The sequence below is a fragment of the Schistocerca cancellata genome, chromosome 1 (assembly GCF_023864275.1).
Source record: "Schistocerca cancellata isolate TAMUIC-IGC-003103 chromosome 1, iqSchCanc2.1, whole genome shotgun sequence".
Classification (NCBI taxonomy): Eukaryota; Metazoa; Arthropoda; class Insecta; order Orthoptera; family Acrididae; genus Schistocerca; species Schistocerca cancellata.
Window position 1 is genome coordinate 52,738,269 of NC_064626.1, and position 24,660 is coordinate 52,762,928.

General features: G+C 44.1%; 1 protein-coding gene across 1 annotated transcript in view; it reads right to left on the minus strand.

The window, feature by feature from the left end:
- Positions 1-24,660, minus strand: part of LOC126095178 (irregular chiasm C-roughest protein-like) — a 520,543-nt gene that overhangs the window by 253,327 nt on the left and 242,556 nt on the right. The window contains exon 3 of the mRNA XM_049909912.1: positions 11,881-12,101. Coding sequence (XP_049765869.1) covers positions 11,881-12,101 — 221 coding nt within the window. The remainder of the gene's footprint in view (positions 1-11,880; positions 12,102-24,660) is intronic.

Consider the following 24,660-nt stretch of genomic DNA (forward strand, 5'->3'; position numbering starts at 1 on the left):
CTCTCCTCCTGGGCTAACAAGATAGAGTAACGGTTTCTCGTTCATATTTATTATCAGCAACTTATGCTGTGTGTTATCTTTCGTTGTGTGGTGCCGGCAGTATTTACAATGTGTGTGAGTGTGTGTGTGTGTGTGTGTGTGTGTGTGTGTGTGTGTGTGTTTGTGTATGTGTTTTTGAGTGTATGTTATATCCGCATATGCTCTACACACTGAGGTTTTCAAATCATTGTACAGCATTTTCTCGTCGCTTCTATGCACTGGAAATAACAGGATGTTCACCTGCGGAGATATCGGCTGTTGTCGATGACGTCAGCTTCCTGTGTTTCCATAAGTTAATTGAACATTTTATACGCTGTGGGAAACTTAAGCTTCACATGTATATCTTTGTTAGTCACCGCCCTATCTTTAACACTTCATTCTCAAAGACGTTGCGGTTTGGATTGTAACATTGTTTTAAGTATGCTTGTTCCTAGTACCGAGACAGGAAGAATTACTTGTTTGTGAATATAGTGTAGTGTAACACGATATCCAGTATAATACAATCCAATCAGAATAGGCCTAAGGCAGTTTACTGCTGCGAAAGTTATAAGCTGCTGCAGAACGCGTAGTAGAATACAAGAGAGAACGAAGCAAGGCTACATAGCATATTCATGAATTGCAAGCAGATCTTCATTAGTTTAATCACCTTACCTATATTTAGACTTTCGGCATTTGCGACGGAACTTTTACCTTTACTGTTGACAATGTAACACAAACTAGAATCTCCGTTTAATCATGCAGGGAACACCTGTGACAGCCCACTTTCAGCCCATCAGTTAATGCAGTTACGTATCCCACGCCACAAACGAATGTTGTTCCGCCGCCTGAAAATCTAAAAGCATCTACTTGGAAACGACATGTCATTTTGTCTGATAGCGCGACCGACACCTGTGAACACCGAATGTGCCCTAAATGGCTTTCGTTACGCTTGCATTGTGTAATGAACAGTTTCATTGGAGGATTACATAATCTATGCTACTTTGAGTGTTCCGTAATCAGTTCACGATTTGACAGTCAATAGGGCAACGACGTGGACATTAGCAGTTTTATAAATTGAGCATCGACCGCGGTTCCATTAGCGCCGTGTTACACCTGTGTCATTTGCGGTGTCTACAGCACTCGTGCGGAGTAAATTAAATTAGCCGCCCGTTTCACTCGTTTCCTAACACACACACACACAAACACACACACACACAGTTACTTTCTACAGCAACAGTCTTCGGAAAAGAGACAGCTAAACATGGTTGTTAGAGCGCGAACGACTTAAAATGGAGGAGTGGCTTTCATACCAAGATCTATAGGACTATTGTTCTCTTTTCAAAGGCTGTATGGAGAACTAGTGAAACTTAAGTATACTTAGAGACTATAGACTACAAACATCGACTAGATACTACAAACATCGACGTTATACGAAAATATCTAGCCAGAGCCTTTGTGTGACAACAAAATCGAAGTACGTCTCATTTTCAAAACCCAAGAAATATACATTTATTTAAATGGTACACTGATGAGAAAATCCCCGCAGCACTATTAAATTATTAACAACGATCACCTCGCGATTCTAATATTAAGATTGCTCTGGAATATTAAATTCCTGTTTCGTCCTGGGATGATGGTTTAATTAGTGTAATATTAAAGGATTCCTGAAATGGTATGGTTCTTCTGAAGCGAAATTTTTTTAGAAACTAAAATACTTTTTCGACAGTGAAACGGTCGTTGTATATTTAAATTATTCTTCCACAAACAGAAATAAAAAAGTAAATTATCGGATTGTTACATCGTACTCTGTAATGCTGTTCTGTGAGGTATGGGATATAGTCTCGCAGTAATTATATTTTAATTGGGATGTCATAGTATGAATAGTGCTTTAAAAACAACATGTAGCCACTGTAGTTGCTGTTTGTGGTTACTAATTAGGTTTGGGTTTGAAGTACATTCATCACATTTATATGGGCCACACTTAAGTCTGTCACTAATAGAATTTCTTTTCTTGGTCCTGTTTCAGATTTCGGTATTGTGTCGACGCATGAACTCGCGCTCTAGTGCCCCCGTTACTTGGCAGCAGATTGCAATATGGCGCCGGCGAGCAGGGATGGTCACAATTAGAGTGTCATACTACATGGAGGATACCCGTGTATCCCAGGTGAGATTCGTGGTATATTTGCCTATATTACGTACGCTGTCGTCTTGGTACGTTAACTTTATCGGCTTCGGTGAATTGTGTTTCGTAACACTGCTATAAATAGAGAATGAGATTTTCACTCTGCAGCGGAGTGTGCGCTGATATGAAACTTCCTGGCAGACTAAAACTGTGTGCCGGACCGAGACTCAAACTCGGGACCTTTTCCTTTCGCAGAAGAGCTTCTGTGAAGTTTGGAAGGTAGGAGACGAGGTGCTGGCAGAACTGAAGCTGTGAGGACGGGTCGTGAGTCATGGTTGGGTAGCTTAGTAGGAAGAGCACTTACCCGAGAAAGGCAAAGGTCCTTAATTCGAGTCTCGGTCCGGCACACAGTTTTAGTCTGCCAGGAAGTTTCATATGAGCGCACACTCCGCTGCAGAGTGAAAATCTCATTCTGGAAACCTCCCCCAGGCTTGGCTAACCCATGTCTCCGCAATATCTTTTCTTTCAGGAGCGCTGGTTCTGGGTGGTTCGCAGAAGAGCTTCTGTGAAGTTTGGAAGGTAGGAGACGAGGTACTGGTAGAATTGAAGTTGTGATAACGGGATGTGAGTCATGCTTGGGTAGCTCAGTAGGAAGTGCACTTGCCCGTGAAAGGCAAATATTCCTAGTTCCAGTCTCGGCTCGACACATAGTTTTAGTCTGCAAGGAAATTTCACTGCTACAAATATTAGCTGATTCGTGTGTAGGATGACTGCCTTCCTTGTAACGTTGCACTTTCGCAAGTGTCCAATCTACTAAGTGAACAAATACCACTGGCACATCATGAAGAATTGCTAATTACGTATAAGAGAGAGACGTTTGGCCGTAATCACAACACGTAATGTAAACTTGCAAGTAAATGAAGAATATATATATATATATATATATATATATATATATATATATATATATATATATATATATATATATATATAGAACTTTTGTCTTCTTCGCTTTGTGTACAACAGACACCGTGTCGGACCTACTTTCACCCGGAGTAGAGCGGCAACTCGACGTGGCTTCGACTCAACAGTTCTCTGGAAGTCCCTGCAGAAATACTGACCCATGCCGCCTTTTTACGTGCACAGTTACGAAAGCGTTCACAGTGCTGGATTGTGTGCACGAAGTGACCTCTCTATTATGTCCCATGGGATCTATGTCGGTCGATTAGGGTGGTCAAATCATTCGCTGGAACTGTCCAGAACGTGCTTCGGATCAATCGCCAACACTTGTCGCCTAGTGAGATGAGAAGGACCCAGGTTCAGTTCCTGGTACCGTCAGAGTAAGTGGCACCGAAAGTGCTTCTTTGATGACTCAGCTCACATGCCGTCACGCTGTCGCTTCTTCTTGTCAACTATTTTCCACCTGTTTCCCCTTTCGTCGATTTTTCAGAGGGCCGAATTTCTTATCTTCTCATTCGACCTAATTTTCAACTTGGTCTCATTTCTGATTCTTCAGGATTTTGTGCACGATCTGACCTACTGATTATGAGGGCGACGGAGAACTTTTTTTTAATGGGGATCTGAGGAATAAACGAGAGTTCACTTTGCCGCTGTTATACCAAGTAACAAGCTACCTTGTGAGAAAGTATGGAAAACTGATAACTAAAGGGAAAGCGTGCTGAGGCTATTCCCCTTCAATTCTTTTTCTGCCATCGGTCTTTCGAGTGGTTTGATGCCACCAGGCACGACTTCTTTTGCTGTGCAAACCTCTTCATCTCAGAGTAGTACTGACATCCGTAATCCTTAGTTGTTTGTTAGGTACAACACAAATCTGTCCTCTCCTACAGTTTTCATCTCTGTACAGCTCACTCAGGTAGCACGGAAAGTTCTATGATGGCTCGCATCCCATCATCCTGCCCCTTCCTCCTATAAAATACTTTCGAAACACATGGCCGGCCGCGGTGGTCTCGCGGTTCTAGGCGCTCAGTCCGGAACCGCGCGACTGCTGCGGTCGCAGGTTCGAATCCTGCCTCGGGCATGGATGTGTGTGATGTCCTTAGGTTAGTTAGGTTTACGTAGTTCTAAGTTCTAGGGGACTGATGACCACAGATGTTATGTCCCATAGTGCTCAGAGCCATTTTTTTTTTCAAAACACATGATTCCCCTTTCGACGATTTTTTGGGAAACCTCTTCATTTCTTATCTTCTCATTAGACCTAATTTCTAACTCTGTTGTGTAGCACCCCATTTCAAATTCTGCTCTTCTCTTTTTCTCCTTCTTGCCAAACTGGAAAGATGTCATTCCCAGAGGACTACATGGCGGTCCGTCGGTTTCGAATCGCCTCTCAGGGCCAGAACGAAGAGCTAGTCTAATTAAATTATCCGGTCAACTACTAGTGGAAATAAACATGTGATGTGTATATCCTTCGCCTTCGTGACGACTTGAACTCTGATGGGGACACTTTCAGTAAGGTGTCTGAATGTCTGGGGAGGATTGTAGCCCATTTCTTCAAAAGCCGAAACGACGCAAGGTAACGAAGCTGGTCGCTTGGGTCTGGAGCGAAGCCGACTTTCTGAGTCATCCCAAAGGTGTTCCACTGGGTTCATGTCGGTCGCTGACGATTCCAATCCAGGAATGATATTGTCCGCCTCAGAGATGCAGCTTTACATCTACATCTACATCTACATGGATAATCTGCAAATCACATTTAAGTGCCTGGCAGAGGGTTCATAGAACCACCTTCTCAATTCTCTGTTATTCCAATCTCGTATAACGCGCGGAAATAATGAACACCTGTATCTTTCCTTACGAGCTCTGATTTCCCTTATTTTATCGTGGTGAGCGGTCCTTCCTATGTAGGTCAGTGTCAATCAAATATTTTCGCATCCGGAGGAGAAAGTTGGTGATTGGAATTTCGTGAGAAGACTCCGTCGCAACGAAAAACGCATTTCCTTTAATGATTTCCAGCGAAAATCTTGTATCATTTTTGTGACACTCTCTCCCACATATAGCGATAATACGAAACGGCTGCCTTTCTTTGAACTATTCCGTCAGTCCTATTTGGTAAGGTTCCCGCACCGCGCAGCAGTATTCTAAAAGAGGACGGACAAGCTCAGTGAAGGCGGTCTCCTTAGTAGGTCTGTTACATTTTATAAGTGTCCTGCCAATAAAACGCAGTCTTTGGTTGGCCTTACCCACAATATTTTCTATGTGTTCCTTCCAATTTAAGAAGTTCGTGTGCTTTAGGAGGGTGCATTGTCATGCTGATGCAAAAAGTCATAGTCGGCGAACTTTTCCATAGCGCACGCAGCAGGCAGTGTTGTAAAATACACTGCCTGACAACTGCAAACAAACAACTAATATTTGCTAAGGAACAACTGCTAGATGCACCAAGCAAGTAACAGTCGTTGTGGAACACCTAACCAATTGTAGTAAAAGGAAATGCATGGAGCGGGACTTGTTAGCTGCAGAGATGCCTGTGCGCCAAATCTATGTATGCATTCTACAATTCATGCAGTACAGTGTTTGATTAAGTTTGTTCTGGAATCAATAAGTGCGACATTATGTGTGGTGCGGAAACATGTCTGCAAGTCATCATTTGAGGCCGTAGACCGTGGACGAGCAGTTAGACGACTCAAAGTGTCATCATTGTAGCCGCAGTAATGGTTGTGCCATTTCGCTATTAAAAGAGGCCCCTGTACGTAGAGATGCTAAGCGGGAACATGCTCGTACTTAGACGAACAGCCACACCACAAGAGAATCGATACATAGCGCTAGTGGCGAAAAGGAAAAGACATTTCACTCCTAGGCATATCGCTGCAGGTCTTGCAACCTCTACTTTTATGTGTTTCTCTGTCGGATCCATTTCGCAGTGATTAAATGAGGCTGGTTTGTATGCTTCGAAGCCTTTAAACTGCAGCCCCCTTCAAATACCCAATGTTAGAGAAAGAGTTAGTGCAGGAAGCATGTTGGATGGCGTCAGCAACAATGGTCCAGGGTTGTGACCCCGAAGAATCCGACTACATAGTGACAAATGATTTGGCCACCAGTTGGTGCGGAGAGAGAGGGGAACACGCCACGTAACCCACAATGTTCATGATCGTCGTTGATATGGCCTGGGTGTCACGTTCTAGGCACGTATTATGCACAATCGTCGAACAACCCTGCATATTTTTGCGCAAAGGTACCATTACAGCACAGCGGTGTTGCCGGGAGGTTATTCTGGATCATGTCTGTCTGTTTAGGGGTGCGGTGGATACCGAGATTTTTGTTAATGGACGACGGTTACCTTCCACAACTGGCCACTGAGTTGTTGCACACAATGTAAAGCGGAGATTTTGAACATATTAAATGGGCTGCCCACTCACTGGGCCCAAACCCGATAGAGCAAGTCTTTCGGCAGACGTATTTCGCAAGGAACACCCTCTCCGCGAACGGTGGAAGAACTGAAAACCGCCTTGAGAGGGTAATGGGACAATCCCGCAAGGACTCCTCAACATTTCGGTAGCCGACGTGAATAACAGGTACAAAATGTGCATTAGTGCCTGAGTAGAGTATATTTCTTACTGAGACATTTGTATCGATCTTTACGTTGGCAACCTGGCCCGTGGTGAATACGAAAGTCATTTTTGTCTGTTATCATGCAGTCCCACGTGGTGTAATCTGTACCAGTTTTCTTTAGATACATACCACCCTGCCTCTGCTACACATACTTTGTTTCACGTCGTCCATCATTGCCTATGATTATTCCTGTCCAGTGATGTCTCAGTTCCTTAGCAACTGTCAAGCGGTGTAAGTTCATTTGCTGTAAAATTAGCGATTTCGTGAGCGCATTGAGGGGCTACACACCCTAATCGCGGATACCACCACGATACCTTAATACCACCCCCTCTATACTTCACTGTTGCCGCTAAACCTGATGCGAAGTAACGTTCTCCAGGTATTCGGCGAACCCAAAACCTACCATGGTATTGCCGCAGGGTACAGCGCAGTTCATCACTGGAAATCACTAGTTTCAAGTTAGTCACTGTCTAGTGGTGTTGCTCTTTCTAATGCCGCAAGAATCACTTAACACTGACTGCAGATATGTATGGCCCGACCATTTACCTAATCAGAATGGAAAACGCTCATATCGTAAGAAAAAAAATGCGAATACGTCTTGTGCAAAGCTAGCGATGTAAAAGAAGGGCCACTGTCACTTTTCGGCTTATCTGGCAGATTCAAAGACATTTAAATGAAAGTATCTTGATATACTCGTGCTTTTTTACTTGTTAGTAGTAATACATTTGTCGTATGATATTATGCACTCAGCCCAGAAATTTTATCCCCTAAGAAATTTTTTTTCCTTATCAGCTATAAGATATTACACATTGTTTACTATGCATAGCGAACCTTCTGGATTTTGGGCAGAGGATCAGGAACTTAGCGCATAAATTGCAAGAAGGAAGAGTGCCTACACCTTGCAGCTAAGAGAGCTCAATGCGAGGCGAAATAGGGTTAACTTGTAAAACAGCGCGAAAATATCAAGATGTTTTGATTTAAAGGTTTTTAGGCCGGCCTGAGTGGCCGAGCGGTTCTAGGTGCTACAGCGTGGAACCGCGCGACTGCTACGGTCGCAGGTTCGAATCCTGCCTCGGGCATGGATGTCTGTGATGTCCTTGGGTTAGTTAGGTTTAAGTAGATCTAAGTTCTAGGGGACTGATGACCTCAGAAGTTAAGTCCTATAGTGCTCAGAGCCATTTTTTGAATGCTTTTAGAGCTGCCAAAAGCTATTTCTCTCGTTTTACATCCCTGACATTGTCCAGGATATACTAGATGACTGCCGTTGACTGATCGTGTAGAGGTATTTTTTATTTGCCTGCTGAGAACACCATAAATTAAATGCTTTTGTCTACCTTCTTACCAAATCTAAACCGATTCACAAAAGTCTGAAATTGTCGCTTGTAAACAAATCACAAGTAACGTGATAATTTTTGAAAGCGAGTTATCAATTTCATAGTAAGAATGCATTTTTTATGTATCTGACTGGCTTCAAAACGTTTCCGCACATAAAGTTTACATAAGAACGCATTTTACGTGCTACATTTAGCTCGAATTTAAAACATTGTATCTCGACAACGGATCAAGATTACCGAATAAAAAATTTTCGTTTTGGCTTTATCCATTTATCTAATTTCGTTCAAAGTTCGAAACGATTCGAACAACTTTGGAATAGAGAAGTTGCGCGCCTTAGAAGCCTCCCAGAAAAACATGTTTTTTTGCTAGTAAAATCCAAAGGAAGCAAGATCTTTCTAAACGGTTAACATTTATCTTAGACCAAGGTCTGATACACCGATTAACCAAACGAGAGCCATTAGTCTAACTCCAGCCCGGATTTAATTAAGGGTTACTATTTTCTTATGTAAGATCAGAACGAGGATGACTTTTTTTGCACGTAATATCCGAACGGTGTACATGCAAATGGTGCTATTAACTGAGAATTAATTTCAGGGCAATTAAAGTATTTTAAGAAAGGAATTAATCGGTTCGCACAATTTGCCCGGACGCCATCTCTAGTTTGTCGTTCAAACCCCGCGCAATACACTGTAAAATAACTACAGTAGGACAGATGTCCGAATGGTTGTATAAATGGCCGTTGAACCGGGATAAATCTAAAATTTTTCATAGTATCTTCCTAATTCAAGTAGGAACCGAGCCCCTAGACCTGGTCAGATTCTGTGCGTGGTTTCCGCGTTGTAACGATTCTTATAACTGCCTATGCGCATCCAGTGTGCTAGATGGAGTGCTGACAGTACTTTGGAACTCACGCGTTAATCCTGCCGTTGACAAAATGTCATTTCTTACACAAGCCTCCGGTATGCTCGACGATACCTGTCCGTCAGTACATGAGATGTGCCGAGTGGTGGTTAAGCTACTCAGCTTGTTCATTAGCGTTTACACTTCACAGTCAAATCACTAACAGTCGAGTTGTGCAGCTTTAGAAGGCTTGAAATGATCCAGATGCTTGTGTTGCTCGGGCGAAATCCAGTAACTGTTCCACGTTCGAAGCCACTGTGCTCTCTGGAACATCCCAGTCTGCCGTTACTTCTTTTCGACTGTCAGCAAAATACTTATCACCTCATTTCATAATGGCGAGGCCGTCTCTAGTGATATGTAGTGGTCAGTTCCACACAACATACAATGGTGTCCTAAATTGAAACAACAAATCGCTATTTTCCTGTGTCTAGTTCATGATTAATTTTACAAACTTTCAGCAGGTGTCGTTACGATCGAGTGCTGCACGCAAGATGGCATTCCGACAAAGGGACAATGACGCCAGCACTGGCGTCAGGGCACCATTCAAGCTGGGTTTTGCACGGTAGGCCCACATCTACAGTCGCTATGTGAGTAGACACAGACGCTGCAGAATGGCTCAGAGGAGACTAATACAGACTAGCTACTGCAGAGGGCCATAGGAAGAATGGAAACAGGAGAGTCGCAAACTAATGTGGCCCGATGGCTTCTGTTCTGTATTTCTAGGATAAGATGACAGTTTATAGGGACGGACACTGTATCCTGGAAACCAGGACAGGGCCGACCACGTGTGACTTCAGAAAGAGTGGACCGTTATTTGGCTGTAAGGAGACGGCGGTACCGCCTTGCTACTGCACTGCTACTGGCAACTTACCTCGCAGCATCGGTGTGCAGAAGGCTTCACCAGAGTCGCCTTTATTGTTGGAGACCTACTGTCTGTTTACTACTGGCGTGTCTTCACAGAAGGGAACATCCATAGCGGACCCGTCAGCATGTCACCTGGACGATTGAACGGTTTTCCAATGTTATTTTCACAGGTCAGTCCCCATTTGGTCTGGACAGTGATTCAAGACGGATTCGCTTCTAGAGCGGACGTCGAACACGGTTTCGAGACCCAACTATTGTGAAAGGAGACAATATCGAGGAGGATCCCTAATGGTATGGACAGCGATTATGTTGACCACTACAACACCTCTTCATGAAATTGTAAATGTTCTGTAAGATGCCGTGCGGAGATCCTGGGATCTCATGCGCAGTTGTTGCGAGGTGCTATGGGCCCAGACTTCGTAGTGATGGACGATGATGCTCGAACCCATAGAGCAAGGGTGATTTTCTTTAACGGAAGAAATTCCACGCGTGGCGCGGCCTGCTTGCTCTCCCGATTTGAATCCCATAGAGCTTATCTGGGATGCACTAGGTAGATGGTTGCATCATGTCAGCATCCACCAACCCCTCTCCAAGACATGTGAGCACCTCCGCAAGAAGAATGGCCGTTATAGCCGGAAAATGAGATTGATAACATCACTTACAGAATGACCCGCCGTTGTAAGACCTGTATTGGTGCCAGAGTGGTCACGCCCCATTCTAAGCACATTAACCACATGTCAGAATGTGTAAAAAAATTTGTTCAAATGGCTCTGGGCACTATGGGACTCAACATCTTAGGTCATAAGTCCCCTAGAACTTAGAACTACTTAAACCTAACTAACCTAAGGACATCACACACACCCATGCCCGAGGCAGGATTCGAACCTGCGACCGTAGCAGTCCCGCGGTTCCGGACTGAAGCGCCAGAACCGCTAGACCACCGCGGCCGGCATCAGAATGTGTATGTAAATCTGTTAAGTTGGATAAAAACGAAGAACATATTTTTCAACCGTTATGCTTGTTGCAGGTGATTACGTTCTGTATTCTTTACATTATTTCCGCTTTACTGTCAGCTGCTTATACTCTTCTGCGGCAAAATAAAAGTAACCTTTCAGAATTCTTGTTTGTTGTTTTAATTTTGGACACCAGTGTAGGTGTGTTTTGCAGCTTTTGACGTTTTAGTGCGTTTGTCTAACTGATTGCGTACAAATATTGGCAGTGTTGGTGGGCACTTAAATCCCCACGCACGGTGCAGCAGCTTGCTGCTAGATGCGTCAAAACAAAAATCATGCGATGCCACTGATAAAGAGGGAACACACGTAATGAAACGTCCCCTTTGAACATTTATACAAGACTGTGCTTAAACTGAAACACAATATTTTTAGCGCAACGTAATCTGACTTTCAAAAATCCCTACAAAAGAATGGCCCTGACTAACATTAACCTATACCTTTCACAAATCACTTAACTCACAAAAATCTTCATTACTCGAACTACTGCAATACAGCGAGCACCACTACTGCCAGCTAAATAAAAGATTCAAACTACTGAAGGCACTAACTACTGATAGGCATAGTTAGCAAATGAAAGATTTTAATAGAGAACAAACAATGTATTTACCTTAATAATCATAATATATATACCATCCAGTCTTACAAATTTCAAAACTCCGCCATCTCTCTCCCCACATCCACCACTGCTGGCGGCTCACCTCCAACTAAGCAACGCTACGCGCTGTTCACATCCAGCTGCCGCTGCCCAACACTACAATGGCAGACAGCAATGCAAACTAGCTACAGACTGTACACAGCACGGCCAGTGATTTTCATACCGAGCGCTACGTAACGTTGCCGATATGAAAACATAAACAGCCTACTTACATAAAGGAAACATAAACAGCCTACTTACAGGAATACTTAACCGATGATTATGAAATGTCGCTGACCACGTTTCATTATGATTAGATACTCGGGCCATTGACCCCATCGTGAATCCTTAGCGCGTGGCCCCTTACCGTACCCTACTAACAAGTCCACCTTGCGTAGCAGCGGCTGGGTGTGGCGACGCTGTGCTGTACTTACGGTAAGGCCGGGACGCAGACCGCGGACTCGGCAGGGCAGGAAGACCTCGGCGCCGAGCTGTGCAGTGACGGCGGTGCAGTTGACGTCGGGCGGCTCGAAGAAGGGCGGCGGCGGCTCGCTGGGCGTCGAGCTCGGTGTCAGCAGGGACCCGTCGTCGTAGGACGGCTCCGTGGCGCCCGGGCCCGGCGACAGCTCGTGCCAGAAGCTCGCCGGCAGCGACACTGCGGCACACGCAACACAAACCACTCGCTGGCAAGTGCGTCGAGTTTTGAAACACCTGTGGACGCACACCACTGTCCAGTGCCAAGAGCACATTCTCCCCTTGACCCGCCCATGCTTGCTTGTTAACCAGGCACTCAAGCTGCCGCACGTTAGCAACAGAACGGGCATGCTGCTTTCCTCACATACAACTCCAAGTATGACCAACCCTTTCACGCTAAAGCAATTTTACTTGCCTGCACGTATTCTCTCTGTGCTACGCTAAAAAGCAGCTTCTTCTGTACGCCTTCGCTTTAATGCTGCGAACATGGTTCAGAAGTTGATGAAAAGTTTCAAAACAAAAACAGTCTCGGCTGCGAAATTACGAGGGCAGTTCAATAAGTAATGCAACACATTTTTTTTCTCGGCCAATTTTGGTTGAAAAAACCGGAAATTTCTTGTGGAATATTTTCAAACATTCCCGCTACGTCTCGTATAGTTTCATTGACTTCCGACAGGTGGCAGCGCTGTACGGAGCTGTTAAAATGGCGTCTGTAACGGATGTGCGTTGCAAACAAGGGGCAGTGATCGAGTTCCTTTTGGCGGAAAACCAGGGCATCTCAGATATTCATAGGCGCTTGCAGAATGTCTACGGTGATCTGGCAGTGGACAAAAGCACGGTGAGTCGTTGGGCAAAGCGTGTGTCATCATCGCCGCAAGGTCAAGCAAGACTGTCCGATCTCCCGCGTGCGGGCCGGCCGTGCACAACTGTGACTCCTGCAATGGCGGAGCGTGCGAACACACTCGTTCGAGATGATCGACGGATCACCATCAAACAACTCAGTGCTCAACTTGACATCTCTGTTGGTAGTGCTGTCACAATTGTACATCAGTTGGGATATTCAAAGGTTTGTTCCTGCTGGGTCCCTCGTTGTCTAACCGAACACCATAAAGAGCAAAGGAGAACCATCTGTGCGGAATTGCTTGCTCGTCATGTGGCTGAGGGTGACAATTTCTTGTCAAAGATTGTTACAGGCGATGAAACATGGATTCATCACTTCGAACCTGAAACAAAACGGCAATCAATGGAGTGGCGCCACACCCACTCCCCTACCAAGAAAAAGTTTAAAGCCATACCCTCAGCCAGTAAAGTCATGGTTACAGTCTTCTGGGACGCTGAAAGGATTATTCTGTTCGATGTCCTTCCCCATGGTCAAACGATCAACTCTGAAGTGTATTGTGCTACTCTTCAGAAACTGAAGAAACGACTTCAGCGTGTTCGTAGGCACAAAAATCTGAACGAACTTCTCCTTCTTCATGACAACGCAAGACCTCACAGAAGTCTTCGCAACCGAGAGGAGCTCATAAAACTTCAGTGGACTGTTCTTCCTCATGCACCCTACAGCCCCGATCTCGCTCCGTCGGATTTCCATATGTTTGGCCCAATGAAGGACGCAATCCGTGGGAGGCACTACGCGGATGATGAAGAAGTTATTGATGCAGTACGACGTTAGCTCCGACATCGACCAGTGGAATGCTACCGTGCAGGCACACAGGCCCTCATTTCAAGGTGGCGTAAGGCCGTAGCATTGAATGGAGATTACGTTGAAAGATAGTGTTGTGTATTTAAAGGACTGGGGAATAACCTCGTGTATTTCAATGCTGAATAAAACAACCCCTGTTTCAGAAAAAAAATGTGTTGCATTACTTATTGAACTGCCATCGTATTTTGTGTCAGTGACGCGGTTCATCCTCTTGGGGCATTATCAGAATGTGTAAAAGTAGCTGGATACGAGACCCATCAGGCACAAAACCACATAAATGTAAAAAAGACACCAAGGCAATCGGGTACATTGTGCTGTCTGCGATTCTCACTACGGTATTGTAAACGTGGCCTTATGTTGCCCTGCCACGGCGGGGCCTGTCGGTGGTCTCAAGCTCCACTGCATGGATTAGATATTTCATGGCGGATTAATTATGTATCCTATTACCTTGGCTTATTTCTGGCTTATTTATTTATTTCGATATCAAAGATTTTCTCGGCAATTTCACTCTCTTCCGACTAGATCTGGCAATTTTCAGTTCTAAACACAATCGGGTCACCTCTAATGCATGTTTTCTGCAGTAAGCAGAACCGTATCTGAAAGTCGAAATCCTTTGTACCTAAGAATACGATGATGTGTGTTGTACTGTAACGGCAACGAAAGTAAGATTTTGGAAATCTAGTTTCTGCAGCATTAATGTGTTTCAGCCACATATGACCACAGTGAGATCAGTTTTAATTACTTCTTCAAGGATGTATATTTCTGAATTGGTAACTTTATTCTAAGTGGCCAAAATAGTTCGTTCTAGATTCCCCAAATGCATTTTAGCAAACGCGAAGTTCGTTATTTATATTATGGTAGTCTATTAAATATATGTCTGAAAGAAGAAGCTTTTCTTCCATACTATGCTTTCTCCGCATTACATTGCATACCATCAGAATGTGGATTTTAATACCCACTGACCTTTTTTTTTCCTACTTCAGTGAACGTTAGCACTACATTTAAAATGCCTCAAGACTTAGCACACAGTGGGTGAAATTTACAAACTTGTCATAACATTTTCGAAGTTCTCGAATGAACGTTTAGTAACATTTTTCATAATTTGCGTCGTGAGTCACCTACCGATTTATTTGAAGCTGCTTCCATGCCGGACTTTGTTCCCTGACTGGAATACATTCACCAATTCGAATTTTTTCCTCTATGTGTAGATTGTTCATTTTTCTGCTCCCGCCATTATGATAAATGAACTTCAGAGAAACTAACTTTTTTTTTTAGAGTCATCAGTCTTCTGGTTGGTTTGATGTGGACCGCCAGGAACTTCCTCCTGTCCCAATCTCTTCACCTCAGAGAAGTACTTGGAATCCCACGTCCTCAATTATTTCCTGGATGTATTCCAACCTCTGTCTACAGTTTTTGCTCTCTACAGCTCCCTGTGGTACCATGGAAGTTATTCCCTTATGTCTTAACAGATGTCCTATCACCCTGTCCTTCTCCGATACTGCAGAGAAGCTCCTCATTCGTTACCTTATCATTCCACTTAATTTTTAGCAACTACGTACGTAAACATATACCCAGCTAGTCACATTGGATTGGTAGCACAACCCGTTGTCACGTGCAAGCTTGGAGGGGTCCCTTGAAGCTTGCCAGGCTAGCGGAAAACCAAGTTGTCCTGCTTAAACCATTGTGCTGCAGTAGACGTGTACTCTAGCGCAGGGGCGGGCAAACGTTGCACGCGGCTCATGAGCGCACAGCGCTGCACGTGTGCTGCTCGCGTGCAGGCGTCGACCGGGGCTGTGGCGACAGCCGGCAGGTTGCGGCAGTGTAGTGCCAGGCTAAGCTGCGGACGTTGATGCGAAGCGAGCACTATGTAGTGAACGTTGTATTTCAAGAAACGGAGAAGTGGAGATTTGCTATCTTCTAAAAAGTAATGGGAGAATCATTTTTTCTTTGTTGGCAGGGTGAGCTGCTGTAACTGCAGCGTCAAAGGTAGGGGCAGACACGATAGAAAAAGAGTTTGTACACCTCTGTATATTACTCACGTTTCCGACACTTCCATATGAGACATCTCATCATGTTTAACGTCACTGACGGTGTGAACAGAGAGGGAAGTGAAAGAAAGTGTGGAAGTAAAACCTAATACCGAGCGATGTACAACTGACACTTAACGCCTCACTAGCAGAGACGAGTAACGCCAATGCTACCCTACAATGTAACTCGGTTGAACTGCAAAGACACAATTGATGAGAATAGCTGTCAGTGGACATTTGTTTAAATCTACGGGGAAAGCTGAAAATTTGTTCAAATGTGTGTGAAATCTTATGGGACATAACTGCTGAGGTCATAAGTCCCTAAGCTTACACACTGCTTAACCTAAATTATCCTAAGGACAAACACACACAACCATGCCCGAGGGTGGACTCGAATCTCCGCCTGGACCAGCCGCACAGTCCATGACTGCAGCGCCCCAGACCGCTCGGCTGATCCCGCGTGGATGAAAATTTGTACTGGTTCGGGTTCTTAACTAGGATCTCATGCTTACTGAGGTGTTGCGCTGACCACTGCGGCATCCAGTCACAGTAGTAATATCAACTGCACAGGAGTAATAGCAACTGCACAGACAACCTTACCACGCCTCCCGTCAGACCCCGATTCTCAATTTGTCCACATACTGCTAGTGTAGTATAGGACGCGGAAAACAGGTTATTAACAGACAGGATACAATGGCCATGTATTGTAGGCCGACATCTGTTCTTTCTCGGCCTACCATGGCGTCGTGAACACATTAGGGGTTCGAACTGCACTGTGTGACAAGAAATAGTGACACGCCCAGAAGTCAGTGTTACTTTGTGCACGTACACATGATCGACGTGTGTGTAAGTCTTAGAGTTGCAGTTCTCTGTGACAGGTAGAACGGCCACCAAAGTGCAGTAGTGTTATTCGTGTTTAGCGTTGCTTATAGGCCCGATAGTGTATATAAGGAGCTTGAATAGCGTCAGATGTGCGATTGCTATGAGGGACACAGCGATGCAATGTTATCGTGTGAGACAGTGTTATCAGCACCTGACGTAGTTCGAACGCGGCCTCTTTGTGGCTCCCCATCTGGCTAGCTGATGAATTGTGCATTTCCACAGTTTTGCGGAAATCGGATGCGACAGAGACCAAATGTCCATTATAATTATCCGGGCTGTTATGCCGTGGTCGTAAAGAAAATGTTCCGTTAAGACCGATACTAAGTGCCATTGGTTCGCCCACCTACTCGTTAGCCAAGTTTTTGACTACGCTGTTAAAACCACATGTGGGCCGTTCGGACACTTATGTAAAGAATTCGACACATTTCATCAGCAGATTGAATGGCATAGTGGTCCAACCGGAGGACATATTGGTCATCTTCGATGTGGTATCGCTGTTTACCATGGTTCCACTTAATGATGTATTGGAACAGCTGGATAGAATTTTTCCTGCCGATATTTTAGAGCTGTTTATGTGTTGTTTGACGACCACATACTTCAAGTGGAATGAACAGTTTTATGAGCAAACAGATGGTGTGGCTTTGGGAAGCCCCCTAAGTCCCGTAATTGCAAACTTCTTTATGGAGAAATTCGAAGAACAGGCCTTAGTCACTGCCAGCAAGAAACCAAATGTATGGTTCCGATACGTGGATGACACTTTTGTGTTGTGGAGACATGGTAGGGAGGAACTAAGCCAGTTCCACGAACATCTGAACAGTATAAACTCAAGAATTAAGTTTACAATGGAGGAGGAGGTAGACGGCAAACTACATTTCCTCAACGTGCTTGTGTTTAGAAACGAAAATGGTAGTTTGAGCCACTCAGTGTACCGCAAACCCACGCACACGGACCGTTATTTGCACCGGGATTCGAACCACCACCCACAACAGAAGTGGGGTGTTATCAAGACGTTAGCGGACAGAGCTAGAAATATTTGTGAACCTGAGTTGCTCGACGCTGAGATGGAACATCTCCACAATGCACTAACCAAGAACGGATATTCGTCCGCCGAAATAAAACGTGCGTTGAGGCAGCCACGCAGAAATCATACTGACGTACAGGCTACTGCAAAATGTAAGGTTTTCCTGCCGTTTGTTAAAAATGTAACGGAAAGAATAGGGAGGATCTTGACGAAGCGGAATATTACCGTAATTTACAAGCCCACCAGGAAGATACAGGAATACCTTAGGCCTGCCAAGGACGCTCGCTAACCATTGGAAAAATCTGGAGTGTATAGGATCCCATGCAGCTGTGGTGATGTTTATGTGGGTACCACTAAAAGAACTGTTTTTAAACGTTTGGAAATGCACAAGGGAAATTGTAGAAGAGGGGAAACGGAACGATCAGCTGTTGCGGAGCATGCTTTCCAGCCAGGGAACCACAATATTTGTTTCGAGGAGACGCAAGTACTAGCGGCCACGAGCGGATATTACGAAAGGCTCTACAGGGAGGCAATCGATATCGCTAAACACCCAAATAATTTCAACCGAAAGGAGGAGGGCGTCAATTTAAATGGTATATGGATGCCGGTGTTAAAGAAGATGTGTACTACTCGTCCACTACTGGATGATGGCAACGGCGATCGACGGCGACGGATAGCGGACAATTGCACTGACGTTTGCAAAACACGTGACGTCCCGCCGCGGCGCGGAGGCGCGCGGACACGGAATTTAGCGGCAGTCAGTAGCGAGCCAGTGTGTGTGTTGGACATTCCATCAAGCTACGGACCCCCTTGAAGATGTCTCCCGCAGTCGGAGACGAAACGTTGGGAAACACCACAGAATTCATCAACCGACCACGGCATAACAGCCCGGATAATTATAATGGACATGATATTTCCGGCCGTGAAAGTTTACATTTTAGTAACAGAGACCAAATGCCTGACGGCGTCGGAGCGTGAGGTAGGTTTTAAGATTGCACCTGACGGCGTCTGTAAAAAAATGAGGATGGTGGTGGCTATGCACCAAGTAGATCGTAACCCCTTCAAATCTGTCCCCGCCATGCGAGAACAAGTGATACACCCCTTGTTACATACTGTGTCATCCTGCACAGCTGGTGTGGGACCAGTAACAGCAGTACTAGGGAATTAGTGCCCCATTAGTACGCTGCCGTTAGCACCACATCACAAATGGCATAATTTGTATGGTGCTGTTATCGGGAAGCATTGACTACGGATGAATAGCGTGGTAATGTGTTCCCCCAGCAATTTATCGCTGTCCCTTACTTGCATGGATGACCGTCGTCGGCTAGTATGGCGGCAACCTGTTGCGAGCTTCCATTATTCCAAAATTTCGGAGAGTGTGCGATATTACTCTTGGTTTCATGCTTTTGGGAGCTACCGGCTATGAATTCAGAGCATGGCAGATTGTGATTCAGGATACTTTGACGGAAGTACCGTACGTCACGGGCATTCTGCGGTCTCATGCGTTGCCCCTCATGCGGCAGCGCCAATATTCCTGTGTCCGTCAACCACCTGCGTGAAGTTGAGGTATTCCCGTGGACAACAAATGGTTGAAATGGCTCTGAGCACTATGGGTCTTAACATCTGAGGTAATCAGTCCCCTACAACTTAGAAAGACTTAGAGCTAACTAACCTAAGGATGTCACACACATTCATGCCCGAGGCAGGCTTCGAACCTGCGACCGTAGCAGTTGCGCGGTTCCAGACTGAAGAGCCTAGAACCGTTCGGCCACACCGGCCGGCCCGTGGACTACGCGATCCCCAGATCATTCGGCCATACGACACCTCGAATATCAGCTACAACCCAGTAACAATATTCGAAATATCAAGGTCCAGTTACAACATTTCAGCTGATGAGAACGAACGTGGCATAAGTCAAATAATTTCTGTTTTTGAGTTATACAACTCGGTTTACTCACAATGTCTTGAGTTGTGAATAAAGCGCTGGGCATCCATCGTGCTGAAACCACATATACAGCCTCGTATGAAGTGGAATATCGTCCATTAGTATGGGTAAAACATTATCCACAATGTCGCTGTACGTAGTCAGATTACCTTCCATGAGGTATGGGCCATTTACCCGCGTACCTAAAATACGGCACCAAATGTTGACACCCTATGGGCAGTGATGTTCAACTTACCTTACGCAATGGGAAATTTGGTGTGGAGAAGTTGTATAAGGATAACTCCCACAAGTGCCACTTGAGAACTCCAAATGCATTCTTCCTCTCATGCCAGAATGAAGTGCTTTCGCGGTTATAGTAATATAGGTCAAGTGGCAATGCCACGTGGTCTTGTTGTTCTGTGTTGTTTTGGGTATTAATTTAGGCTCTAAAATCAAAAGGGAATCATTGTAATGAAGCTAGTAAGTGTAAGCATTTTTTTCCTTCTGTAGATTTGTAATATCCAGTTGCTATTAAAGCAGAAGTTTTCTGTACTCCATGATGATGTCTAGGCTAAAGCCTACACTAATCAAGCAGTGATGTCTGACATTAAATACACAAACCATAAAACTCATCCCTCTCAACAACGCTGTGCGTAAAGACATGATGACACTTCTCCCATACATCCCTCCGGTGCACCACGCTTTCTTCAACTAATTGACAACTGCAAGTTCGGCTCAGGAAGCTGGACCTGGACAAAATGACCCTTTGGCAGAGGAAGATGATCTGGACGGTGAAATAGAGTAAACAGAGATGCTCGATCATAAAGCTTCTTGAAATATCAGAACGACAAGAATTACATTTTAATAAATTTTGACATTTAGGAACAATAGCTTATTTATAGTCCGTGGATGAACGCACTGCTGAACTATTAGACAGGCTCACTAGATAGCATTCTAGTAATTAACAACAATAATGCAGTTATTTTAACTCAATTTGTGAGAGCAAAGTGCATAATGGGAGCAATAAGTATAGACTAAAATTCACTGTATCCCATTATATTTGTGTTTTGTAAATAAAATGCAATTATAGAAATTAAAAGACACTGTGTTCCTTCTCAGGCATTCAACATAATCAAAACGGTTATAAGAACAGTGGTACAACTCTTGGTTTATACCACTTTATCTTTCACTGTGAGTAAATTTCTGATAAGGAAAATTGTACTCAAACGTTTAGGGACTATAAAAAGGAATTAAATGTACAAATAACCAAAATGTCTGTAGTAAACATAACTATGATATTTCATATGCACTATCAAATGAATCACTAATTATTGTAAAGCATGCATTTACATTAAACGAAATGCAGAACCTTTCATTTCTCACAAGTGGGAAAAGCTGAGTTGTATCTCTTTGATTGTCAGCGGCTCATTTCCGGGTCAACCTGCGTCCGGCTAAGTTACAGCGTCCCTGTGACACCCTTACGCAACCGAATCACTGGATGCATCCAAGCCAGAGAGGGGGCAATGTCATATTGATAAGAGGGCTGATACTGCCAGTTTATTTATAAATGTGAAACGATTTTGTAATGACTGACATAAATTCACATTCACTATCCACTCACGAAGTTTCACTTCGTTTCTTTCTCCCCTTCTGGATGCTCAAATTTTTTGTCATGCAGTGCATTTACTTTAAGGGTTGCTGAAGGTAAGCAGAATTTCGTCGTAGACGTGTGACGAGTCACTGGATAAGTTGCATTTGAACTTGAGTGCTTGCCTGTGAAGAAAAATTACCATTTATTTATTGTTGCTGTATCGTCTGCTGCCAGCTACAGACTCTAGCTAATTATTTATCAGTGTGAAAATAGTAATTAATCAAAATGATACGTGCAAATTGCGTCGAAAGTTTCCGAAGGGTAGACAGGAAAAAATGACGAGTGGCTACGTCCTAACAACCTACACACTGGCTGACGCTGCGCCATCGATTAATTTGTTAAAGGGGACGAGGAGGAGACCTACTGCTAATTCTGTGGTGGAGCAGAACCCTTACTATACGAATAGCTATGAACCGCGCCTTGGGTTTCGCATTACTTTATTTAGACTGCATTGCAGTGTGAGTCAGTAATTTTTCCGCTAATGATATAAACCCATCGTCACCATTTATCAACTTATTCACGGCCGTGTCACCGAAGTTGCTTTAAGCCTGAAGTGTGAAGCCATTCCACATCAACGTAAATGGTTCCAATACTGGGTCATGATGAAAGCTCTCTTCGAAAACGAGCTCATTACGTCTTATGCAGAATATCTCTTTCATCATAGTCTTTATGGTGTGGAACTTGTGAATTTAGCACGGAGCGCAAAATCCGTCGAAGAGACAGCACAGACTCAAGAAAAACCATACTATGGTAGACATCTTGCTTCATTCAGAAACATCTTTCTAAATACGGCCACAGGTGAACCACTCACTGAGATCTGATCACATTGACTATCTTTACAAATACATGATTGGGTGATCAACATTTGACTTATACAGACCATCCATTCCGTTACACTGGACACTGAATGCTCTACAACAACGAAAGTTCGGAAACCGCTATGAGATCTGTAATTTTTTTCTATATACATAAGCGATAGTTTGAATAGGATCACAGATGCACTGAGACTAGGACAAAATCTCCACCTTGGATGTGAATAAGGGCTTGATAATATTTTTAAGAAAAAAGAACCGTAGTGGTAGAGAGAAAATCTGTAGTGGTGAACATCTAGATCACGTCGCATTGCAAGTCTTCGATGTAATACGAAGATTATGAAATGGGGTGAACACGTAAAATCAGTATTAGGGGAGGCGAAGGGAAGACTTAGATTTGGTGCAAGAGTTCTCGGAAAGTGCGAACCATATGAAAAGAAAACTGCACACAATAAGGCAGTCCGAGAGTTTACAGACAACTAGCTGACAAACCCTGCGTTGCCCAAGTATTCATTTTGTCAATTTTCTATTAGAAACTAAAAACAAAGGAAGTGCATTCGTGGTACAGAATGTAAAAAATTCCATTTCCGTCTAATTGGGAAAACATCTTTGAAATCATCAACCAGTCGTACAATGAAATACGCATAATGTGTCAATTCATAGGCACTGTATCCAAATTAAAAAACATGATCCCGGACAGTTTCCGTATGCTGGATGCAGCTGTTTCGCATGTCTGTAATGTGATTTTGTAAATGTCTCTATGGAAACGCCTCTTCATAGACCTGTACGCGCCTACTATTTTCGCCTAAAGCAGTTTCTGCTTCGCAATTAACGCTGTCAAATGCATTGCCAGGTGCCACGCATTTCCTTATGTTGACTCGCCTAGAGGAGCGTCTTGTCAGTAGTAAAAAATAAAAGTATTTTAACTTCATGCATGATGCGATTTCTTTCACGTAGTTCAGTATTTATGACGACGCATTATAGAACTCTGTGTCGTACAATGCTACATTTGTACAGGTACGTTCGGCGGCGTATGTGCAAGCTGAGAGAGAACTATGTAGGGAATTGATTCAGTAGCAGAGAAGAAATAAATTTAAACGCCATGCATCCTGCGTCAGTTTTTCACGCATGTCCTGAACTATGTTTAGTACATAGCGGCCTAGATAATGCAAAATTTTTGCAAATATTTTTAGTAGTAAAGAAGTAATACATTTAAACGTCGTGCATAATGCGGAAGTTTTTCAAGCATCTTGTTGTCCATGACATCATATCTACTGAACTATGATATGTACGTGGTTCTTACCCCCACGGCTGTTGTTGGCTGACAGTAAGAGATTCGAGTACTAAATGTTCAAATGTGTGTGAAATCTTGTGAGACTTAACTACTAAGGTCATCAGTCCCTAAGATTACACACTACTTAACCTAAATTATCCTCAGAACAAACACACACACCCATGGCCGAGGGAGGACTCGAACCTCCGCCGAGACCAGCCGTACAGTCCATGACTACAGCGCCTTAGACCGTACGAGTACTAAGTGAGGTTGAAAACGCTCCAGTGGTTTAAGAGAAGATGTGGAACACACACGTTTATAATATGTATAGAGTATTCTGGTTTGTGGGTTGTTTACAAAGAAGGATTATCTAGCGTTTCAGTTTTGAAGCTGGTTCACTACGAATTTCGCCGCTCTCAAAATACATCGTGCAGGCTTATATTCTGGCCATTCACTGAGGGACTAATGACTCTATTTCAAATCGAGTTTGTTGCGTATATGTTGCAACATGTGTATTTTTTTGCGTTTGTACCAGGTGCAGCTTTGCTGGTAGCGGAGTGGTCTTCTCGCTGACAGGGTGGTGACGGACCATCTAGCGACCGAGCCGACACTCATATGCTGCATTATGGTGCCTTCATCCACTCGAGACCCCGCTGGTGATTATTATAAACAATGAATACGTATTACACTGTAAAAATAATTGCTCAGTCCTTCTTGAGACTTATATCAGTCACGTTCATATTTAGCAACGTTTGGTTTCACTTGCATATTATAAGTTTACCTAAATTATGCCTTGTAAGTGGATTAAGGCGGAGTGGCCGAGCGGTTCTAGGTACTTCAGTCTGGAACCGCGCGACCACTACAGTCGCAGGTTTGAATCCTGCCTCGGGCATGGATGTGTGTGATGTCCTTAGGTTAGTTGGGTTTAAGTACGAGGGCAGTTCAATAAGTAATGCAACACATTTTTTTTCTGAAACAGGGGTTGTTTTATTCAACATTGAAATACACCAGGTTATTCCCCAATCTTTTAGCTACACAACACTATTTTTCGACGTAATCTCCATTCAATGCTACGGCCTTACGCCACCTTGAAATGAGGGCCTGTATGCCTGCACGGTACCATTCCACTGGTCGATGTCGGAGCCAACGTCGTACTGCATCAATAACTTCTTCATCATCCGCAAGTGCCTCCCACGGATTGCGTCCTTCATTGGGCCAAACATATGGAAATCCGACGGTGCGAGATCAGGGCTGTAGGGTGCATGAGGAAGAACAGTCCACTGAAGTTTTGTGAGCTCCTCTCGGGTGCGAAGACTTGTGTGAGGTCTTGCGTTGTCATGAAAAAGGAGAAGTTCGTTCAGATTTTTGTGCCTACGAACACGCTAAAGTCGTTTCTTCAATTTCTGAAGAGTAGGACAATACACTTCAGAGTTGATCGTTTGACCATG